This window comes from Spermophilus citellus (genome assembly GCF_964194105.1).
Source record: "Spermophilus citellus genome assembly, chromosome: 4".
NCBI lineage: Eukaryota > Metazoa > Chordata > Mammalia > Rodentia > Sciuridae > Spermophilus > Spermophilus citellus.
In genome coordinates, this window is record NC_138185.1 from 215,999,541 (window position 1) to 216,020,481 (window position 20,941).

At 52.8% G+C, this 20,941-nt stretch overlaps 1 protein-coding gene across 3 annotated transcripts in view; it reads right to left on the reverse strand.

Moving 5' to 3' along the window:
• ITPK1 (inositol-tetrakisphosphate 1-kinase) overlaps positions 1-20,941 on the reverse strand; it is a 135,243-nt gene that overhangs the window by 92,048 nt on the left and 22,254 nt on the right. For all 3 annotated transcript variants that reach the window (XM_081289375.1, XM_081289377.1, XM_081289376.1), the window contains one exon: positions 15,663-15,687. In XM_081289375.1, coding sequence (XP_081145501.1) covers positions 15,663-15,687 — 25 coding nt within the window. The remainder of the gene's footprint in view (positions 1-15,662; positions 15,688-20,941) is intronic.

Consider the following 20,941-nt stretch of genomic DNA (forward strand, 5'->3'; position numbering starts at 1 on the left):
CGGGACAGCCACAGATCTCAGCAGGGTCACATTGGTTTAAAAATCAAAACAAAATTGGTTTCAGCATGAGCGTGCAGCCCACTCCTATGCTCAAAGAAAGCGTGCAATGGCGTGCACCCCCAGGTGGTAAGGAAACGCATTTTGCTCCCACAGGCCACACAGGAGGCTCTTCTTTCAAATCCCCTTCCAGAGGGTCAGAAAATGAGCTGGACAGAGGCAGGGTTCCAGTAGGCCCGGCTACAATGCTCTGTGCTGTCCCAAGAAACAGCATGGGTCCCCAGCAGTCCAACTGGAGGGTCTGTCTCACTGACCATGCTCAGGACCTCGAGGCCTTTCATCTTTTCCCCTAAATAAGCTGGACAGATGTGGTCCTGGTGCCCCTTGGACAAGAGAAGGCACTGAGGCCCCAGATAGCAAGGCAACTGTGTGCCCTGAGCCCCAGGCCGGGACGCGCAGCCAACAGCCAGGCTTAGGGAGCCAGCTCCCGTAAGGGCCCGCTGCCTCAGCTTAGGGTGTGCTGCCCTTGACCAAGTGCAGTCAGTGTGTGCCCCTGTGGCCCCCGGCCCTCTCCCAGCCAGGCCCCTCCCCACCATACTCCTAGGCTCTTAGCTCAGACCCAAAGGCATCCCAGTCTACCCAGGTTCCTGCCGAGCTTGTCAAAACACCCTGAACCACATGGCCACCTGGCAGGGCCTACAGCAAAAGTATTGCCCAGAGAGGGAGAAGGGAGTGAGCCCAAGACCCCCTTCACACCAGGCCACCCAGGCCCCACCTACATGAGATGGGAGAGACACCAAGTCAAGGCCAGACTCCTGCCCAGTTAGGAGGGTGGACTTCCCAAGACTGGAGTCATCTCAGAGCAAGAAAACCAGTGAGCTGCTAGGAAGTCTCCCGAGCCCACAACCCTACCCAGCCTCTAAGCTCTCCTGACCTCAAGCGACCTCCCCCTCCAGCAAGGAGGGCTGACAGTTTCACAAGGCCTTCTACCTGCCCTCACCTCATCTCAGTCAACCTTGCCACCATCTGGTCAATGGGCATCGCAGAGGCAGTGTCACTTGCTCAGGGTTGCCCAGCTCCAAAGGAGCAGAGCTGGAACTAGGGCTGAGTCACGGACCTCACCAAGCAGGCAGCCTTCAGGGCAAAGAGGGTACTGACCTTGCCACTGCACAACCTGGAACCCAGGGCCAGTTCTACTGCTGGCTCATGGGGTGAAGACAGTGCCACTGGGGAGCCTCTGTCCTCCCGCCTGGCAAGTGCAGACACTCGTACTGGCCCTCAGAAGGCAAGGCACAAATAGACATGACCACTGCTACTGCCTGGGCTGGGTCATAAAAGTCCAGCTGAAAGGCACCAAATGCATTTTGGAATTTGTGTGGGCTCCTCCCAGCCCAGGAGACTCCAGGCTGTCTCCTTGCAGAGACCCAGGACACCTGATCAAACCCCCACCCAGTCCTTGTACCCCATTCCCATGGGGTCGCTGACAGCCTTCCCGAATGGCATTGAGTAATGCCGACTGAGCCCCACACCAGCCAAGTTCCTAGGACACAGCTGCAGGGCTGGGCACCCCGAGCCATCTCCTTATAGGGTATGCTGCAGGGCCATTCTCTAAAGCTCAAAAAGAAAAAGACTTAGATTGACAGTGATGCTGGAAAACAGGCCTGGGAAGCGCAGCTCCAGAGCAGCTGGGTCCCTGAAAGGGCCGACTCTGCCTGCAGCTTACAGGAGAGCAGCCGAGGCCTTGGGGAAAGGAACCATGGGGCTGCCGTGGTTCCCAGAGATCATCTCCAGCCTGGAGGTGAGAAAAGGAGGCAAGAAAGGCAGAGCTAAGTTACAGCTCTGGACTCACAAGGAAAAGCCATGAGATCGCTGTGCCCAGGACTCCCTGGTATCCTCTTGGGCCAATGATAAGCAGCACACCAGGCTAGGGGGACTGGGTATTTATGGGAGTAGACCAGGGTCAGCACCCCTCAGAGTGGACCCCTTCACCCCGGCATGGTTGGACTCAAGGAAACCCAGAAAGAGGGAGAAAGTAGATCAGCTAAATGTGCCCAGGCAGGATAAACCCTGCTCCAATTCCAGACAGTGCTGCTGGCCAACAGCACCCACTCCTGAATACGGCAAAGAGCTCAGGGCTACCAAACCAAGACGTCACGCAGCCACAGCAGGGAGTCACCCCTGGCCAGCCCTGCTTCAGGCAGACCAGAGACAGCACACCAGGTACCCCTAGTCTCTTTCCTCATGAGAGCCACTCTCAGGAGAGATCCTCTCGGTGGGGCTCACTTCCACCCCTTACTTAACCACACCACACCTCACTTACGTCCCATCTTCCATGGGCCACGGGCAATGACGATGGTGATGGTGGCACCAGCAAATGCTGAAGACCATGCTTCCCACCTGCTGTCTGCCGGTGGCTCAACTGTGACCCAGGCGTGGTAGAAGCAGTGCACCAAGGGGCTTCTAGGGAGGCCAACTGTGATGGTTTAGATCTGAAATGTCCCCCAAAAGCTTGTTCTCCAGAAAAGCACTGTTCAGAGGTGGGGCCACTGGGAAGTGTCTGGACCCTAGGGCTCCAATCCCACCAGTGGGTTGATCCACCATGGACTCCCAGCTGAGTGGGTTTGGGAAGAGGGGCTCTGTACCAAGAGTGCCCTCGCCTGCACACTCTCTGCTTCCTAGCCACCCTGAGCTGACAGCCTGCCTCCTCCACTATGTTTTTCCTCCTGGCAGCCTAAAAGCAACTGGGCCAACGACCCTGAACTCAGACCACCAAAACGATAAGCCAAAAGAAACCTTTCCTCCTTTAAGTTGATTTTCTCCGATATTTTGTCACAGCATCAGAAAGCTAACATGCCACAAGTGAGAAAAGACTTGGACGCCAGGGGCTGGGGTGCCCGACTCCCTCATTGCCTTCCCCCTGCCTAGAATGTAATCGTGCACGATGGCCCAAGCTCCAGCACCAGGGACAGCAAGGTGACCTCCCTTCAAAAAGCCTGGAACGCAGGGTGGGGACATAGCACCAGCAGAAGAGGCCCACCTAGCCCTATACTGCCTGCCTCCAGCACCTCTGGCAGGGGAGAGGCGCGACGTGGTTAATTTTGGCTACTGTTATTTCCAGCTGGATCCTGGGAGATGAATGCAAATCCTGCCGTCCTGCAAGTGAGGGATGGCACCACAGTGAGCTGCAGGTACACAGGATGCTGCAGAATGGAAGCTGACCAGGCAGAGTGGACGTGGGGGCTGAGGAGAGGAAAGCCCTGCCCAAAGTACAATGCCCCTGCAACAGAGACTCCTGGAAGATGTGGCCAGGCCACTATTCTGCTTCCATTACCACTGTCCTTTTTCATCCAGGAAAAACAAAAGATTTACCTGTGACACTGACAAGGTTCTTCAATATTTCAGGAAGAAAAGTTCAATCCTCTCCATGGTTTTTAGTCTCCCTCCTGCAGACTTAACACGCTTCTTCACCAGGGTAACTAATCTCATTGCCCCACACACACTGGCTGCCAGGAAGCTCAGATCTATCCTGAGGCACTCTCACAGCAGCAGCGCTAACAGGGAACATCTTCTGTTCCTTGGCTTGGACCTACTTCTATTTCACTCAATTTCCTTTGAGGAAAGAGGTAGAAAGTAAAGTATATACAACACCAAAAAGCTAGGAACATCCTTAAGCCATAAAAATAATGGAAGCAACTCATTCTTCCCATTCCAGGATAGTCAAATAGCAAGTTACCTAACAAGCTAGCATCTCATATGAACAAAGAAAGTGGTCTCCAGTTCATGAGTTCCCTGAGGCCTCTGTTACCTCAGTCCCACATCCCTGATTCAACCAACCTCAGATGAAAAACGTCTGGCAGAAAAACCTGCACCTGTACTGATCACGTGCCAACCTTCTCCCTCGTCCTTATTTCCTCTGCCATGTGGACACTGTTGGAGGTACTCTAAATATTCTAGAGACATACACGGGAGGACAGTGCACATCACAGGCAGACACTGAGGATGCTCTATGAGGACCTGAGCATCTGAGGGATTTGGCACCCAGAGGGGTTCCTGGAACCAATGCCCCATGGATACCATGGAACAAGCCACTGAAAGGTGCTAGGTGACACATCAACCTGCTGAAAAAGAAATCCAAGATCTATCCCTGTCCCAGCCCGTAGGTACCACTACCAAGCGCAGATGACGAATCTTCAGCATACACAAATGCACAGCTACCCCACGTCCCATCTCAAGGGCTCCCTTAGTTATAGCAGTCATGTTAAATGTTCATCAACTTCAAAAGCACTAAAAGTTGTTTAAATACAGAACCAGAGAGAAGGAAAAAGAATGGGTTAGTGCAGGCACAGAGAAAGCTCACAGCAGGGGCGCTGGGGAGTGGGATGCTGGGGAACTTCTCCAATTCCCCTATTTCTATAACATTCAATTATTTTCTGAAAGTTTCTTGGTAAGATGTTTCTATGTGTCAGAACATAAAAGAGGCTTCCACAGTCCCCAGAGGAATGAGCTGTGGCCTGTGGCCCAAGGAGCTCACAGAGAAGGACAGGGAAAGCCCCCACAGTGTTCAATGACACCATAAAATGAAACCTGCCTGCCTGGAGGCAGGATGCACAGTAGATTTGGGGGCCCACACAACAGAGGGCTTACCAGGCCTAGGGAAGGGGGGTCCCAGAAGGCTTCAGAGCTAGTGACTGTGAACCTGGTTGGACAGATCAATGAGTGTCCAGCAGTCGGAACACCAGGAGGAACAGGCCCTGTGGATGCCTGGGCTCCGCACTGGGTTCCTGGAGAGTGCCTCGGTGGGTGGGAGCTGGCTGAGGTCCCTGGAACAGGAATCAACTGCTAAGGATCTCATGGGGCCCTCCAAGGAACAGGTCACATCCCTGCAGACTGGCCTGCAGCCACTCAGTGGCAAGACGGGGCTGTGTGAGAAGAGCACTTGGCAGTCAGGAAGTGGAGAGAGACCAAGACACCTGGGCAAAGGAACCACGGGATGCACTGGCGTCGGGACATGAAAGCCACAGCTGACAGTGGCAGTTAAGAGGGACCTGGAAGCCCTAATGATGAGGACACTAGCCGGACACAGAGGGACACACACCACAGATCTCCTACACAGGTGGACACCAAAAGAGCTGAACCCCGGCAGTGAGGGCAGAATGTGGCTACCAGGCAGGGCTGCCAGGCCACAGGGCGACAGCAGGAGTGAGTTCTGCGCTCTGACACACATTTCAAAGTAACTAGGTAAATGTCAAAGGTCCCACCAGGTGAAATCAGAGGTAAAGGAGGTAACACAGTTAATTAGCTTCATTTAATCGCCACGCATTGTACACACACATTAAAACCTCACACTGGATTCCATATGCATCCATAATGATGTGTCAACTAAAAATAATATTAATTTTAAAGGGCTTGTGGTGTAGCTCAGTGCAGGAGCATTCACCCAGCATACAGGAGGCTCTGGGTTTGAACCCAGCACTATAAAGAAGGGAAAGCAAACCACAAAAATCAGAATTAACAAAATATATATATTAACTCTTAAAGGAATGGACCACGAGCCAGCATGATGGGCTGGCGTGCCAGCTGTACCACCTGCTTGCCATGGGGCCAGGATGAGGACTCCTGACTCGGTTTCCTCATATCTAAAGTGGGCATGATAATAAACACATTATCTATAAAGAGAATAAGAGTAGTTGTGAGGATTGAATTAGTTGATACACGCAAGTTCTTCGAAAGGGCCCCTAAACACAGTAAGGCTGACTTCATATTTGCTGTGGTCATGTCAACTGTCACAATGACCACTCCTTAAGAGGTGTTGACCAGTTTACCCATGCATCTAATAGCCATGCCAGAGGCCCAAAGCCCAGCACAAACCTGCTGAGCATCACCCTCCACACATCCAGAGGCAAGAATCAAACCAGAGGCAGCCCCCTCACCTGGCAGCCCCACCCGTCCTGAGTGGCCCAGCTGAGGTTTAAAATCAAGGGTTAGTCCTTATCTTTCAGAGTCACATTCAAAAACGTCATAGGCAAATTGACAGAATGCTGAGACAGACTTCACTGGAACCCAGTGTGAGCCAGGATCTCCCTGGAGCCATCCTGGCCGTGTGTGGACACACAGAGCTTTGGAAGGGCACATGGACCGTGTTAGACTAAGCTCTCCTGACTCTGGTATGTCATATGGTTTTTCCTAATAGAAACCTTTTTAAATAATCCTAAATAAGCCCTCAAGAGCCCATCAGCCTGTTCCTCCTCCTCCTCCTGCCCATGCGACCTTGGGTAAGCTACTCGCCCTTGGTTTCAGTGTTCTGCTACCTAACATGGGGATGACACTAGTATATACCTAACCAGACCATTGTAAGGAATACATGAATACGTGGGCATAAATACTTATGGCCTAGGCTGGCACCCAGGGTGTGCTCAGCGGAGGTCACCACTGTGACAGGGCAGTGTGCCAGAGTGGGGCCACACCACCCTGAGAGAAGTGAGAGCCTGATGTGCAAGGTTTACACTGTCTTGCACAGCCCTGGGCTCCCCAACCTCCTGCTTTGAGCACAGAGTCAGATGTGGGGACACCACAGTAACACTGGGCCTGAGCCCCAGTCTTGTAGGCACCATGGGTGGGAGTCATAGAGGCACAACTGCAAGCCCCCATACTGCATATTAACATCATATTGCAAAGGCTTGGTGTCTTAAACTCAGCAAAGTCGCTCCTAAAAATCTATCCAAAGTGAATATCTGAGATATAGTTTAGGTACACCACAACTGAAGACTAAAGATACCCACAGCAGCACCGTCAGTGACAGCAAGTCAGAAATAACTTAGATGAGGCTCTGGGGCGGACGGATGGTTCTAGGTGCTGAGACACAGGGCCAATGAGAATGGAGGCAGGCACTGTAGCAGTTACTTACAAGATGCTTCATTCAACAGCACAAGCAAAGGTTCATCTACCCTCAGATGCAGGTCACAAAACTAGGGACAGAAAAGCACAACGTGGCGCACACCACACGTAAGAGTATGGCTTATGTCAAGACGGAAGAAAAAGCCAGAGGAAAACACTGAACAAATGACTTTACTGTGTACCTCTGGATTTTCACCTTTAGGCCCCTCTTACCTCCCAAGATTTCAAGAAGGAGTACACGTTACTTCCAGAGCACAAGAATAACCCAGAGTCACTCTGAACAAATACAGACCTGCAGGGCCTGCCACACGTGGTGCAGCAACCACTCAGTCCTTCGTCCACATCCAGCAAACACAGAGCACACATGGAACAAAACCTGCTCTCCCTGCAGACTAGGAAGCTCTGGCTTCATCAGCCCATGCTGACCGGCAGCTCTGGGGAGGAGAAGGTGGGGTCTGCCGGGAAGCAAAGAGGTATCACAGGCCAGACTGCACCTGAGCTGGCGAGGGAGCAGCCAGCCCCTTGCCCAACCAGCTGAGGAAACACACGTCTGCATTTCTGCCTGTGACTTCATGGTTGCGAGCCCAGCTGGGCTTGAAGCATGACCCAGGACCTTCTCATCAACATGCTTCTCAGACTCCCATTTCTGCTGCTGTGCTGTCCACAAGAGGTGCCCTTCAGCCCAGACAGGCCCACCTGGTGAGGAGCCAGGAGCCCGCACCCAACTCCCCACCCTAGCGTGTCCAGCTCACCAGCTCACAGGACCACGATGCTGGAGGCTGCACAGCCACCTTAGGTGGCTACCCGCTGGACAACTTCACCCTGAGTGTCCAGGACAGGTGGCTACTTTCAAAGCAGAAACTTTCCTCTGGCTCTTCCACGATGGCCCTTTAGGTCCTTCCCATTTCCCCGTGTGCCTTCATCCACCTTTTTTTTTCTTCTTTTTTTGGTTTTACCTCAAGTGCTTGCCTGGCACACTCCAAGGCAACTGTGAACTTTTTTGAAGGCTGACCAGGGGTCTGGGGGCTGGGGGAAATGGAGTCCCAACTCAGCACAGCAGTGTGGGTGGCCTGGGTTCTGATTTCCTGGCCACTCTGTCACCCAGACATGGAAAGCAGGAACTTGCTTTCATAAGGATCTGCTCCTGTTGGCTCAGCATGTCAGAGGCCAGGAAGGGCCGTGCCAGGACTGAGCAGCACCGTGGGACACCCGGGACTCCCCCACCACGTCCCTAACGGAAGCCTAAAAGGCTCAGGAGTAAAAATGCCAACAGGAGGGAAGCCACCCCGACACCCACCCTCCCGGCAGCCTCTCTCCATCACTGCCCACACCATCTCCCAAAATGTGGTGTTTTTAATAGCTACAAAAAGCTGACACTGATTTATATAACTCCCCCACCCAGTGTATCAGTATTATAAAAAAATACTATGGAGATCATGCTCACAGATAAGATACATAGTTAACAAATAGATTTAAGTAAATGACTGAGTGTGAAAATAATTTTCTATATTTGGAAAAAAAATCTGTACTTCAAATTTTCTTAAAAAAAAAAAAAACCTTAAAAAAAACGTAGTGAACTAAAATCTGTAATAATTAGAAACTCAGTAGTAGTACGTCTGTGGTGTGGAGTCCTCCAGCAGCAACCCTCCTCCTCTGCAGCACAGCTTACTGTGCGTTGCCTCCGCCTCTGCTGCTGTGCCTGACAAGGAATGAGGGAAGTCACCTAATACTCCCTCAGGACCTGTCAGGTCTCTCGAGTCCCATGTGCTGAGTGGCATCCCCACTTTAAAGATGAGGAAAATGAGGTCACGCAGCCAGAAAACAGACCAACAGAAACTCAAGCCCAAGCCCAGGACTCCCAGGGTCATTCCAGGACAATCTACATCCATTACTAGCCTCAATCACCACATGGAAACCTTCCAACCCCTTGGCAGTCTTTCCTGCGATGCTGAGGTCTGCTGGGGGTCACTCCAACTCAGGTGGCCCTCATATAGCTACTGCTACCTGGGGAAGTGGCTGCATGTCTGCTTCTAGATGTAAGGACATCAGGCCTTCAATTAGGGCAAAGTACTCAGTTTTCCCAAAGCCTCTTGCCCTTGGCTGCAGAGCACCAGGAAGAGGGAGGGCAAGTCCCAGCCTACTTGTGCCCCCAGGAGACAATCCAGCAAGGGCAGCCGCTGGAGACTCTGTAGAGTGTGTGGTGCAGGCGCACAGCTGGCATGAATCATCAGATGATGCATCTGCATAGCTTCTGAAACAAGTCTGGAGTCAGGTGGAAACACTCCCTAAGTGACAAGGACACGTTCTAACACTGAACTGGAGAACTCAGCATTACAATCCCCAGAGAGAAGCAGGCCCTGCAACCTCGGGACCCGCGGGATCTGCTTTGGGGAGGCCAGCTGTTGAACCCGCGTCTCTGCTGCTTGCATCCAGCACATCTGTCTGAACAGGCAGATGTCACCACCACCTTGCCCTCCTCTGGCTGCTCCTCCTCCTGCACCCCATAATCTGGTACCCTAGGCAGCAATGAAGGAGGTATCTGGGGGAGGTCCCCTCTCTCCTCACACCCACATCCACCCAGGTACCAAGCCCTGCCACTTGTCCTCCCAGACCTCATTACCACAAGAATTTCCAGCCAGGCTTCAATACCCTCCCTAGGTCAAGGTCCTACCCCATGCTGAGACACTTCCAGTCCAGCCTTGTTGCCAGATGGATTGCCCCCATCACCTCCAATTCCAGCACTCATCCTTCCCTGCAGATGCCATTCAATGCCCTGACTCAGCATCCAACAGTCCCTCAGCCCTCTGGGGACTGACATTCCCACCACCTCCAGCCAGGTCTCTTGCCAACCCTCTCAGGCCCAAGAGTCTAGACCAGCCAAAACACTGGCCACCATCAGACCCCCATCCCAGCTTCGGAGTGTGCAGGGATGTGCTCCAGCTCAACCCATTCTGATACCCACCCATCCATGGACACCTCTGTCATCACTTCCCCAGAAGACCTCCCTACCACAGCCCACTGCCCAGCGCCCATTCCCACCCTCAAAGGCCCCACCCACAGCACAGATGAGCCTGTCCTGCCCACTGAGCTCTTCAGGAGCTTAGGAGGTCATCGCCGTGGCTCCCCAAGCTCCAGAGGCCCAGTACCCACTTCTGCGTCAGCCCTGGGCACATGGCCTTTCTCGGAGGAGAACCGTCTGCCTGGCCTTTCTCAGTCTTGCCTTTTCTCCCTGGCTTGTCTGTCCACCATGCAAGGAGGAGATACATACACCAAGAACAGTAGCATTTCAAGGAAGTGACAGCTCTGGAGAGACCATGACAGAAAGGCCTGCCGCAGCCTCTCCCTTCTGCAAATGGGGAAACTTATTTACTTCCCTGCCTGCTTGAGAAACAGCGGCTGTTCCAAGACAGGGTTTCATAATGTCTGAATTCTCAGGGAATCTGGAAGGAAGACAGTAAATCTATAATCGGCTACTGTACTTCTCACATTTGCGGTTCACTCACTTGCATTTTCAAATAAAATACCAAGCCCTCTCATGCTAACAGATCTCCTTCTCCCCTGGTCCTTTATAATAACCGGGGACAGAGCCCACGAAACACACTGGGGTGGGGCCAGGACATAGCACATTCTCCCAAGGGCACTGGCCAGAGGCAGGGAGGGTGACAGGAGTGCTCTCCTTCTGGGGTCTTCCCCACCCATGTGAGCTGCTCTAGAAAGGGGCAGTAGATCCCAAGGACCAGTAACCATCTCTTCTGAGCTTCCCCCCAGATCAGGCCAGAGCGGAAAATGCCCCCAGTCCTGCAAAGCTGAGGCAGGCCCCAGGCCACCATATCCTGCCACCAGACCAGATGACCCTACCTGCCCAGGAATGTTTTCTCCAACAAAGACTCACTGGGTGAAATGGCAGTGACAGCCATACCCTGCCTGGCTCTCGATCACTGTAGCATCCAGTTGTTTTAAAGGTCAAAGGCCCAGGGAGTGAGTCAAGACCTGGTTGGGCCTGCAGGCTTCGACTGTCCTCCCAGGCAGCTCTGTCAGGGGGACAAGGCTCATCACCACTCCCAGGTTCTTCCTGCAGGGAGCCTTCCTGAATGACCAGGCTGGGTGCAGGCCCTCTTCTGTGCCTAAGCCCATGTGCTCACCCACACCTAGCCACTGACAGCCTACCGCAGGCTTCACAGAGAGCCAAGGGGACTGGCGGGGCCAGCACCTACAGCCTGGCCCAGAGAGGCTGCTGCACCACTGCTTTGAGAAGAGCCTGCCCCGCCCGCTGGCTCCTGGCCATGAGGGGCTCTCACCTCAACAGCTGGTGAGACTGCACTTGGAACAGTGCAGTCAGGGCCCATGGGTCCAGCTTCCTCAGGACAGCACTACGAAGCAGGAAACTGAGGCAAACTTGCAGCCCTTGCTGTTGTGACAGACGGCTCTTCAGGACACAGGATGAGGACACAATGTCTCATGTCCCACAGCCCTTGCCTCATGCTAGACACAGAGCAGGGCTGCTTCCCCAGCCTCCTGGATCCAGCTCACTGCAGCTCTTCTCTGAGGAGCAGGGAGGGGCCATGTGCCCTTCATCATCCTCATCACTCAGCCCAGCAGGCCTGGCTGAGGGAAGCCAGCGGCCTCCAGATGAGTCCACAGCCTGGGAAACCAGAGGGCCCCTGTGGGTCTCAGTGGTGCATGGGGCTGGGCAAGTCCCAGAGGGGTCTCTAGATGGCCTGAGAGCCAGGCCCACTGCTGTCCCTCTCAGAGGAGTTACCTAGTCCTGAGAAACAAATGGCCTTCAAACCAAACCCCCCAAATGAGCATCTAAAACAATGTCTCTATTTGTACGATTTACAGTTGACATCTAATATTTCTCATCATAAGTTTAAATACTTGCAGAGGATGTAATTTCCAACATACTGTAAATATTAACATTTTAAACTAAAACTGTTACTATTTCTCTTTTAAATGGATCCAATGGAATCTAAATACCTTAGTGATCTGAGATCCACCATCATCCATCTCAAAATTATATAACCAAGCTCTCCTTGACACCTGGAAATCCCACCACGTTCCTTTTTCTTCCTGGACTCTAATTCCCAGCCCACTTTCCATTGGGATGTTTATGCAATCACAGCACACGCTGGGAAGCCTTGTTCTGATTATTCCACAAGTGAGCCAAAACATACACATGTATAGATAATGTTTCTTTTCTTCATTTCTCATGTGACCATAAAGCTCTTCAGTGTCAAAATGTTTCTTCTCATTACAATTAATATTAGGACACAACTGAAAAACATGACAGAAACATTTAAAATTATACAAATGAGAATCACAGAAAGTACAACTTTACTGGAAACACAACTTTGAGGCGGTGAATGGGACCTTTAAAGTCATTTCCTGTATCCACAGATGAGTATCATCTACTGCTGGAACGAGACAGGCTTATCAATTCTATCTTCATTTTTCAGTTTTCATGGATATGTGTTAAAACCACTTACTCAAAAAAAAAATGGAAAGAGATCTGTCATAGCAAATTCTTTGGATTCCTGTAGAATCATATGCCAAGAATTACAGTAATCTCTCATCACAAATCTTTGTTTTCCATGCTGGGGACTGGCTGGCCCCGGGGGCCCTGTGTGCTAGGCAAGCACTACACTACCACGTGCAGCCCAGACCTCCAAGATCACTCTTGACGTGCTATCGGCTGACAACTTGCGCAGTTCCTCTTCCAATTCTGTTGCAAACAAGGAACGGGGACCACCTCCCTGGCCCAGGGTTATAACGATGACTGGCGGGCTTCCTGTCCTGCAGTCCACCCCTGGGTTCAGGCCTGCCTAAGGAAGCAAGAACACGTGGCTCTGCAGATCACCAGTTCCTTAGAGCCAGGTCCAGTGCCAACTCTGTTACCCAAAATAACTGAGTCCTCACACCAATCCTGGGCACAGACAGTAGAATTATCCCCCTTCATAGCTGAGCAGACTAACACACAGAGTCCTTAAGCAACTGGTCCCAAGTCACACAGCCAGAGACCTAAACCTGGGTGGTCTTATTCCACACCACTATAACACTGTCCCTAGAAAGAGGAGGAGGAACAATGTGGAAGGGGTAGCAGGGGTGACAGGAAAGGAGTTTATAAGCTCTTTTCCCAGCACACAGCTATAGGACCAGCACCTGAGGAGGTGAACATGCGTAAATAGTACCTCCACCTGGGAAGGATTATACACAAAGTTCCTTCAGAGTAAATGGCTTCGATGCCTGGTACACTGAAGTTCCCATATGTACTGAACACTGATGAACAGCAGGAAGAGGAATGATTCCATGACCTGAACAAACACTGCAGGACCTTTCCAGGGTTTTCAGCCTTGGGTCCTGACCCAGCCCCAACATCCTTTTATATGTAGCCAAAGGCAGGAACGCCAGGCAGGCAAGCAGTTAGTAAGTGGAGCAGCCCACTACCATGCTCAGGAGACCGCCTGCCCAGCAGACAACAGGCCCACACCAACCCCAACACTGCTGAACACCCCAAGAGGTCACTTTGTCCTGAGCCTCAGTTTCTTCATCTCTACAGAGGACGCACCATCACTGGGTGCCTCTCCAGACTGGGAAAGTGGACCTGACACAGCCGATGTGGAGGTGGCTGGTGCAAGGTCACCCTCACCCTCACTACCACCTTAACCAGGGCCCAGAGCCAGGGACTGGGTACACAGAAGCCTAATTTTGTAAAACCAGACAGGTGATGTGGCTTACAAATTTTGCAAAGCCTTTCCCAATGTCTTAAAATTTAACACCCAGGAGTGTCAAGAGGAGGTGAGGGAGAGGCTTTACTGTGGGTTTTATTTTTAGATGCCAGAGTGGAAAGCGTCCAGTTTGGCCTCATTCTGGTCCCCAGCCACCACTTCCTTCCCCGAGTCATCATCAAAGGAAGAACAGACACATCTTGAAAGACTTCAGAGCCCCTCCTCTGCCCGCCTAGCACATTCTGAAGCAGTGACTCCAGTCTCCTGTCCCACCCATGACTAAGCAGGAAAGGTTCGGCACAGCCTCCTAGGAGGCCCGGAAAACCTCCTGTGGCCCCTGGTTGTCTCTCACACCCTGTGCATGTGAATGGGATCATGTGAATGGAAGGGTCTGGAGGAGGAACGCCTCTCTTCCTCTGTCAAGAAGGGAGTCTGCTGGTAAGCACAGGCCCTCACTTCCTCCAGGAACCACTCCCAGCAGCGACCCCCCTCCTGGGCCCTTATCAGTGCTACAGCAAACCACAGGGAAGCCCAGAACTGTCCCTTGCACATCGAGCACCAAGTAGCACCAAGAGTTCCTTAGTGGGTATACATCTGCAAAGGGTTTTCAAGTTAGCCTTCAGAAAGGGCTAAAGCCTCTCCAGCATCCTGGAGAAGAAATGGTCCACACCCACCTCCTTTGCACACACCTGTGTCTGTGGCAGGCATTATCCACCAACCCCCATCCTCACCCATGCACACTGAGAACCCCCAGGCAGCAGAGAAGGCCCGGAGGCACACCTCTTGGCCATTCCTGAAATGGACAGGGAAATCAAAGTCCACAATTCAGTTCAGTTGTCAGTCATGCAACTCTACAAAGCCAAGATGAGCCTTCATGAACAGGAGATGGCTGACCAGAGGCTTCCAGAAACTCTCTCTACCCCAAAGCAAACCTCAGCCCTCTGATGACCAATCAACCCTCATACCACCAGCAGGAAGTCAGGAGGGGCATGCAGCACCCTTCGCCAGAGCTGTGGACAGCATTGCAGGAGCAACCACTGCCCAGTCTGACCCTGAGCAGAGGATGCTCCAGGGCCTCTGTGCTGCCCCTTTGGGCCTGAAGTGCTGAATCTGCCAGGAATGGGGCAGTCATTCCCAGTGGGCTCCTGAAGCCAACCACACAGCCTCTGAGAGCTCCCCAGCAAGCTTTCTGGAAGCTTCCTACGGGGGACCCAGCTCCTCATCAGCCCTGATCTGGTTTCTGGACTGGCTGGCCCTCTCTGCAGGGGCCAGTGACCATGGGTCTCCGTGCCACAAGGTGCCAGGTGTGCCTGTGGCTGCAATGTCCTGCCTGCCATTCACGGCAGGTCTGAAGGTATCTGTGTTTACATAGACAAAAATGCCCCCCTTCCCACCCTCATGAGTCATAACCACAGCAGCAAATATCACCAGCCAGAGAGCACCCAGGCAGCCCCTCACTCCAGGCTCTTCTCTGATAGGTGAGACCTCCTGGCTCTCCTGAGACAGCTGCTGTCAGAGCCTGTGCATCTACTTCCTGTCCTGGGACAGTTTCTCCATCCAGCCATCCATCCTCCTTCCTTCCTTCTCCCACCCTCCTCCACCCACCCTTCCTTCTCTCTCCATTCATCCATCCGTTCTTCTCCATCCATCCATTCCATCTATCCTTCCTTCCTTCCGTTTCCAGCCAATGAGCTCCTGGCCCAAGTCCACTCGGAATGAGGCAGAATAGGGTACAGAACAATGGACACCTGCCTGGGCGACTGCTGAACCCTCAGCTTTTCCACCCCCAATGCGAGCAATACCATGACCCCCAGAACTCCCAAACTAACCCCAGCTCCTTCCCCAAAAAGGCACAGTAACTCTGCACGGCAGCAGCCATCAACCACCTGTGCCCAGCCTGGTGAGGAAATGGCATTTAATCCTCAGGGGAAAGTTACCAACCAGAGTGTGACAAGAGGGCCAAGCACTCAGACTCCTATGGAGTTGGGAAAGGGGAGCACTAGGTCACGCTACCTGGAAGGCGGTCAAAGTGCAGTCTGTACTCACCTGCACCACCTCTATCCCCCGCTTCCTGTGGAGAAAAACAAAGAAAACACACGTTACTACAGCAGGCAGGAAGCAGAACATCCACTACAGCTAAAGGCAGGCCAGCGCTGAGAGCCGCCCTGGGAGAGTGGGCACCAGTCTCCATGTCGCCCGGACAGCCATGCTCTCCAGGGCAGGGATTCTCACAGCCACCAAGGGCTAGAGGAGAGGGTGAAGCTGGCTGAAGTCCCATTAAGGACTCATAATGGCTGTCCTCCCTCTGATCCAGGAGCCAGGCCTTCTTCAGTGGCTCCAGCCTGCATTGTCCCAAGACTCTCCCACCACCAAATTCACCATGGACGCCAGTGCCTCTGCTCAGCTCAACCTCCCCCCATGGCTCCCCATGCCATCCAGCCTCAGGCTGAACACCTTGGGCTGGCGCCCAGGTGTGCCACAGCCTGAAATAGCCTGCTACACCCAACCCAAAACACTCTCACCCACGGGAAGCCACAGGATCCTGACCTCATACCCTTCTCAGGCCAAACATGTCTCCAGTACCAGCCATCTCTGGCCCCATGGACTCCCTGCCAGTCCCTTGACCCAGTCCACCCATACCCCTCCTAGTCTAAATCTCACGTCCTCCCCCTTTTTCCCCCCTCTCCCACATAGTCTCAGGCTACTATCTGTCCCCACATATGCCTGACTTTGCCCACCTACTAAGAGCCTGGGTCTGGGTCTGCCCAGAGCACAGAGCCCTCATCCTCGCCCCCCACATTTCCTCCCACAAGCATAGCCAGGGCCCCTCTGTGTGGAACAGCACAGTGTCATCCCACAGCACCCTCCCCAACCCCCCCAGCAACACTCCCACAGACCTTAAGCTGCTACTCTCCCAGCCCTTTGTGCAAGAGCATGGATCACCATCACCTAGGAGTGCCCTGGGTAGGGTTACCAGGATATGTAGGGACTGAGAAAGACTGAAGTGCATGTTGTGTGCATGCTGGGAAGAAGGCAGGGCCTCTGACAGCCATTCAAAGAAGCCTGGGACCAGGCAACAGGAACTAGAGTTGACTCCCCAAGCTCCGTAGAGTAAAGAACGTTCCAAGATTAAAAACTGTGTGCCCACACCTAGCTCTGGTGCTTGCCTGGCATGTACATGCTCATGAACAGTTGCTGGTAAATGAAGGTATAGAAACAGGAAAACTTAGCTCAGCTCCTGGGCCCAGCCCAGTCCAGCACTCTGAGGGTACAACAAATGCCCTTTGGGAAAATCCTGCTGGCATCCAGATTATCCTAGCACATGGCTCTCATCTCTACCAAGCCAACTGCAGTCATTCCAATCAGTCCACATTTTACAACATCTAGTCCTTTAAAAAAAATTTTTTTTTTAAGAAGGTCCCTAGCTTTGGGGCTGGGTTTGTGGCTCAGTAGTAGAGTATTCGCCTCTCACGCTCAAGGGCTGGGTTCGATCCTCAGCAGCACATAAAAATAAATAAATAAAGGTATTGTGTCCAACAACAACTAAAAATAAATATTTAAAAAAAAAAAAGATCCCTAGCTTTGAAAACAGATGGAACACAAAAATAAGAAAGCAACAACAACAAAAGTAATCAAGAGAAAAGGTAGGCTGAACTCTTCAGGGGGTTGAGCTCCCCAGAGTCCCACCAGCCCCACCAGCTCAGAGCTCCTAAAACAGGATAAACTGGAACTTTGGCAAAAAGTGGGGCTTGGTTCCCTTCAGTCCACGTCAGGTCACACACACCTGAACCCTTCCTGCCCGCTGACTCCTCCTGCAGCCCGAGGAGGGAGGGCACAGGCTTCCCGCTGCTCAGGTGAGTAAGCAGAAGTTCAGGGGACTCAGGAAGCCAGGAGCTGGCCAGAGCCAGGTCTGCCCCACCTGCATTCACAGCCAGGTGTAGCACAGTGGGTGGTGGCACCCAGTGGGCTAGCACCTCTGGCCTCCAGGGCCACATTGTAAGGGGATGAACAGGGAACACTGGTGGAAAACCATGTCCCCTCTGGTAGTGGAGCCCGGTGCACTACCCCACCTCCTCTTGGGAAATAACCTGTCAGGCAGGGCTCATTCCCTCATCGGAAACTTCTGAAAAGCAAAGGTACCAGCAACCTCGAAATCCCCAGGAGCAGGCTCCTGAAATCCTGCCATAACCAGAAAGTTCAGAAAGAGAACTGTGAAGCCAAAGGGCAAGAGGGAGAAGGGAGGGACATGAGGAACAGAGGAATAGTACCAGCTGCTCCCTCTTGAAAACCCTAACTCCACCGCCCACCTTGTCACCCTAGACACACTCAGTGTGCAAAATACTTCAGACTCGGGGATCCCACTGCCAACCCGTCTGTGATTGCAAAAGGTTGGTAGTGAACTACATGTCCCCAAGAGGTTCCACTAACAAACCACATGCCCGAAAGAACAGCATGAAGCAGTAGAAAGAACAAGGAAGCCCTCCCTGCGCCCAGGAGGAGAATCACCTCCACAAAGCTGCATGTGAAAAATGCAAAACCCTGTGTGCAGGACACAGCCATCGGTGTGAAGAACAGCAGTCAGGACGAGAGGGTGTGCTTGTGTGTAAACAGAACAAACTAAAACAACTCCAAGAAAATGACCACAGCGCGGCCAGCGAGAGGGCAAAGGCAGCGTGGAGAAGACGATGTCCGTTTCACCACGTCCCTGAATTCTGGCAGAGTGCCTACAGCATATTCTCAAACTCTAGGAAAAGAGTTCTTAACGATTTTTAAAATAATAGGTGAAACCCTGGCTGCTGGCTGGGTCTGACATTGAGACGATGCCTGTGAAGGCACAGATCCAACCACCAAATGAAGGATGAAGCCAGGCGGGGGGCACTCGGGATTCCTGAGGAAGGCAGGAGGCCTCCACAGACTGCTCGCAGAGGAGCTGGGCGGCACCCTCGGCGGGGCCTCCACACTGCGGGTGGACACTCGGCAGACTCTGCACCCACTGAAACACCTGGGTCCTGGGAAAACGCCAGAAGGGAACACGCTGCAGTGGCTGGTGGCAGCAAGAAAGAGGTTTGCTGGTCTTCCTTTCCACTGCCCTGTGTTTTCTACAGTGAGCATATGTTACTTCAACACCACAGAAAAAAGTGACAATAGAGTTAAAGCTTAATAATTAAAATATTGATTAAAACCCAAGGCACCTGGTACCTCAGTTTTCTCAGGCCCAGCTGTGCCGCCATCCCTAAGCCACCTACCCCCATGCTCTCCCCTGTGACATGGGGAGAGTCCTAGTACCCATCCCATGGGACTTTGGGAGACCAGGAGTTCAGGCCCAGCGCATCACCAGGCCCATATCAGCAACAGACTCTGCTACTTTTGCTCCTATCCACATGATTCTGACTCCAAGGTGCCAGTCCTGGTCCTCCTGAGGACGGGTCCTGGGGGACTGTCAGCAATGTAAGTGGCCCTGCCTCCTAGTGGCCGGAATCTAGACCAGAGACCAAACCAGGAGAAATGGCTGAAGGACCTAGGCAAGGACACAGCCCTCTTGCTGGAGTTTCAGGATTTGGTCCAGCCTAGATCTAGTCCTCTCTGGATCTGCACCTGCAGGTTTCTGCTTAAACTAGTTTAAGATGAGTCTCTGTCACTGGAGGCTGAACAACAGGGACTTTCAATGAAGTGACAGCAGCTTCCACTTCCTGAAGATGACAAAAATTATCCTGGATGACCTGGTGTTGAGGCATAGGGACAACAATGGAGTCCCAATAAAGAGAAACAGAAAAAAGAGAAGTAGAAAGAGTGATGTAAGATTCAGAAAGGCACCCACGGTGCACACCACAAGGCCCTGAAAAGCCCCAATGCAAGGCCACTGGCCGCGGCATCCAGAAGGCCAATGCAGGTCACTCTAGGATGACAGAGTCCGTCACACACAGCCTGCCTCACAGCCCAGGAGGACAGAAGGGTGCAGGGCCCGTGAACATCAGCATCAGCAGTAGGAGAGGGAGGGTCCCCTCTTGCCAACAAGGTGAATGGCCTGCTGACAGCTAAGAGAATTCCTGTCAATCAGAAACAGCAGAGCAGCCACCAAAGAATAGTGAGGTTTGTCCAAAAAGGATCCCACAGGTTCAAGAACTGCTTTCTTGCCATATCCAAGGTTGGAGCCACTGCCTCCCTCCCAGGCACAGCTGAGGACTGCCCACTCCAGAGCCCAGCTGCCACTACAAAGGACAACCCAGCCAGGCCTCCCAGGAGCCATCTCACAGCAGGAGGGATCTGCTGGAAACACTGTGCCCCCCCCACCCCTACCTGTGGGCAACAAAAGCAGCTGCATGCACCACACCCCAAGTTAACAACCACCTAGGGAAGGCAAGGGTGTGATTAGGAAAACAGGAGGCCAGGCAACCTCACCAAACAATTTGTAGCACGGCTTGGTAACTGAGATTTCAGTCACCCAGAATAATAGGACCCTTTAGCACTTCAAGGTACCAGGCATGTGGGGAACGGTCCTGAGTTACATCCCCCACCTTTCTCTGCCTACAAAGGCAGGGGTCTCTGCATGCCACCCAGAGCCCACAATGTCTCCCAAGGACCTGGGGTTACTGATAGGAAACAGGGCCTCCTCCCTTACCCCTGTGTGCAGAGGCAATGCCGCAGTCCCAGCACACCCCGACCCCCTCAAGTCAGCTTCTCTGGAGCAGCCTTCCTAGGTCTCCAGCCTCAGAGGCCCCACACCCAAGCTTCCCTGCCCAGCACTGAGCACAGAGCAGCGGACTCCCTGGCTCCACAGCACTGCCCACTCCTAGGTTCACTACTCAGAGGCAGACACCAACAGTGGCCACCAGTACCAGTATTCCTCCTCCTAGATGCTCAGTGCCACCGCACTGCACCTGCTACACCCCACCGCAGAGCCAGGCATAGCCACAACACTTGCTCTGGTCAATGACATGTGATCAGAAGTGACACTTCGGGCTGGGGATGTGGCTCAAGCGGTAGCGCGCTTGCCTGACATGCGTGCAGCCCGGGTTCGATCCTCAGCACCACATACCAACAAAGATGTTGTGTCCGCCGAGAACTAGAAAATAAATATTAAAAAAAAAAAATTCTCTCTCTCTCTCTTCTCTTTATAAAAAAAAAAAAAAATAAGTGACACTTCTAGGAAGCAGCACTCAAGAGCCAGTGCAAGGCCCTCCAGCCAGTCCTCTCAGCCTCTCAGCAGTGTGGGGGCACCAAAGCCAGCCAGACCTACTGCCTGGAAACAACCCTGGCTGAGCAGCATCAAAGCCAGGGTGGGGTCCAGAAAGAAACCAGTGACCAAGAGAACCTTCGGCCAGGTC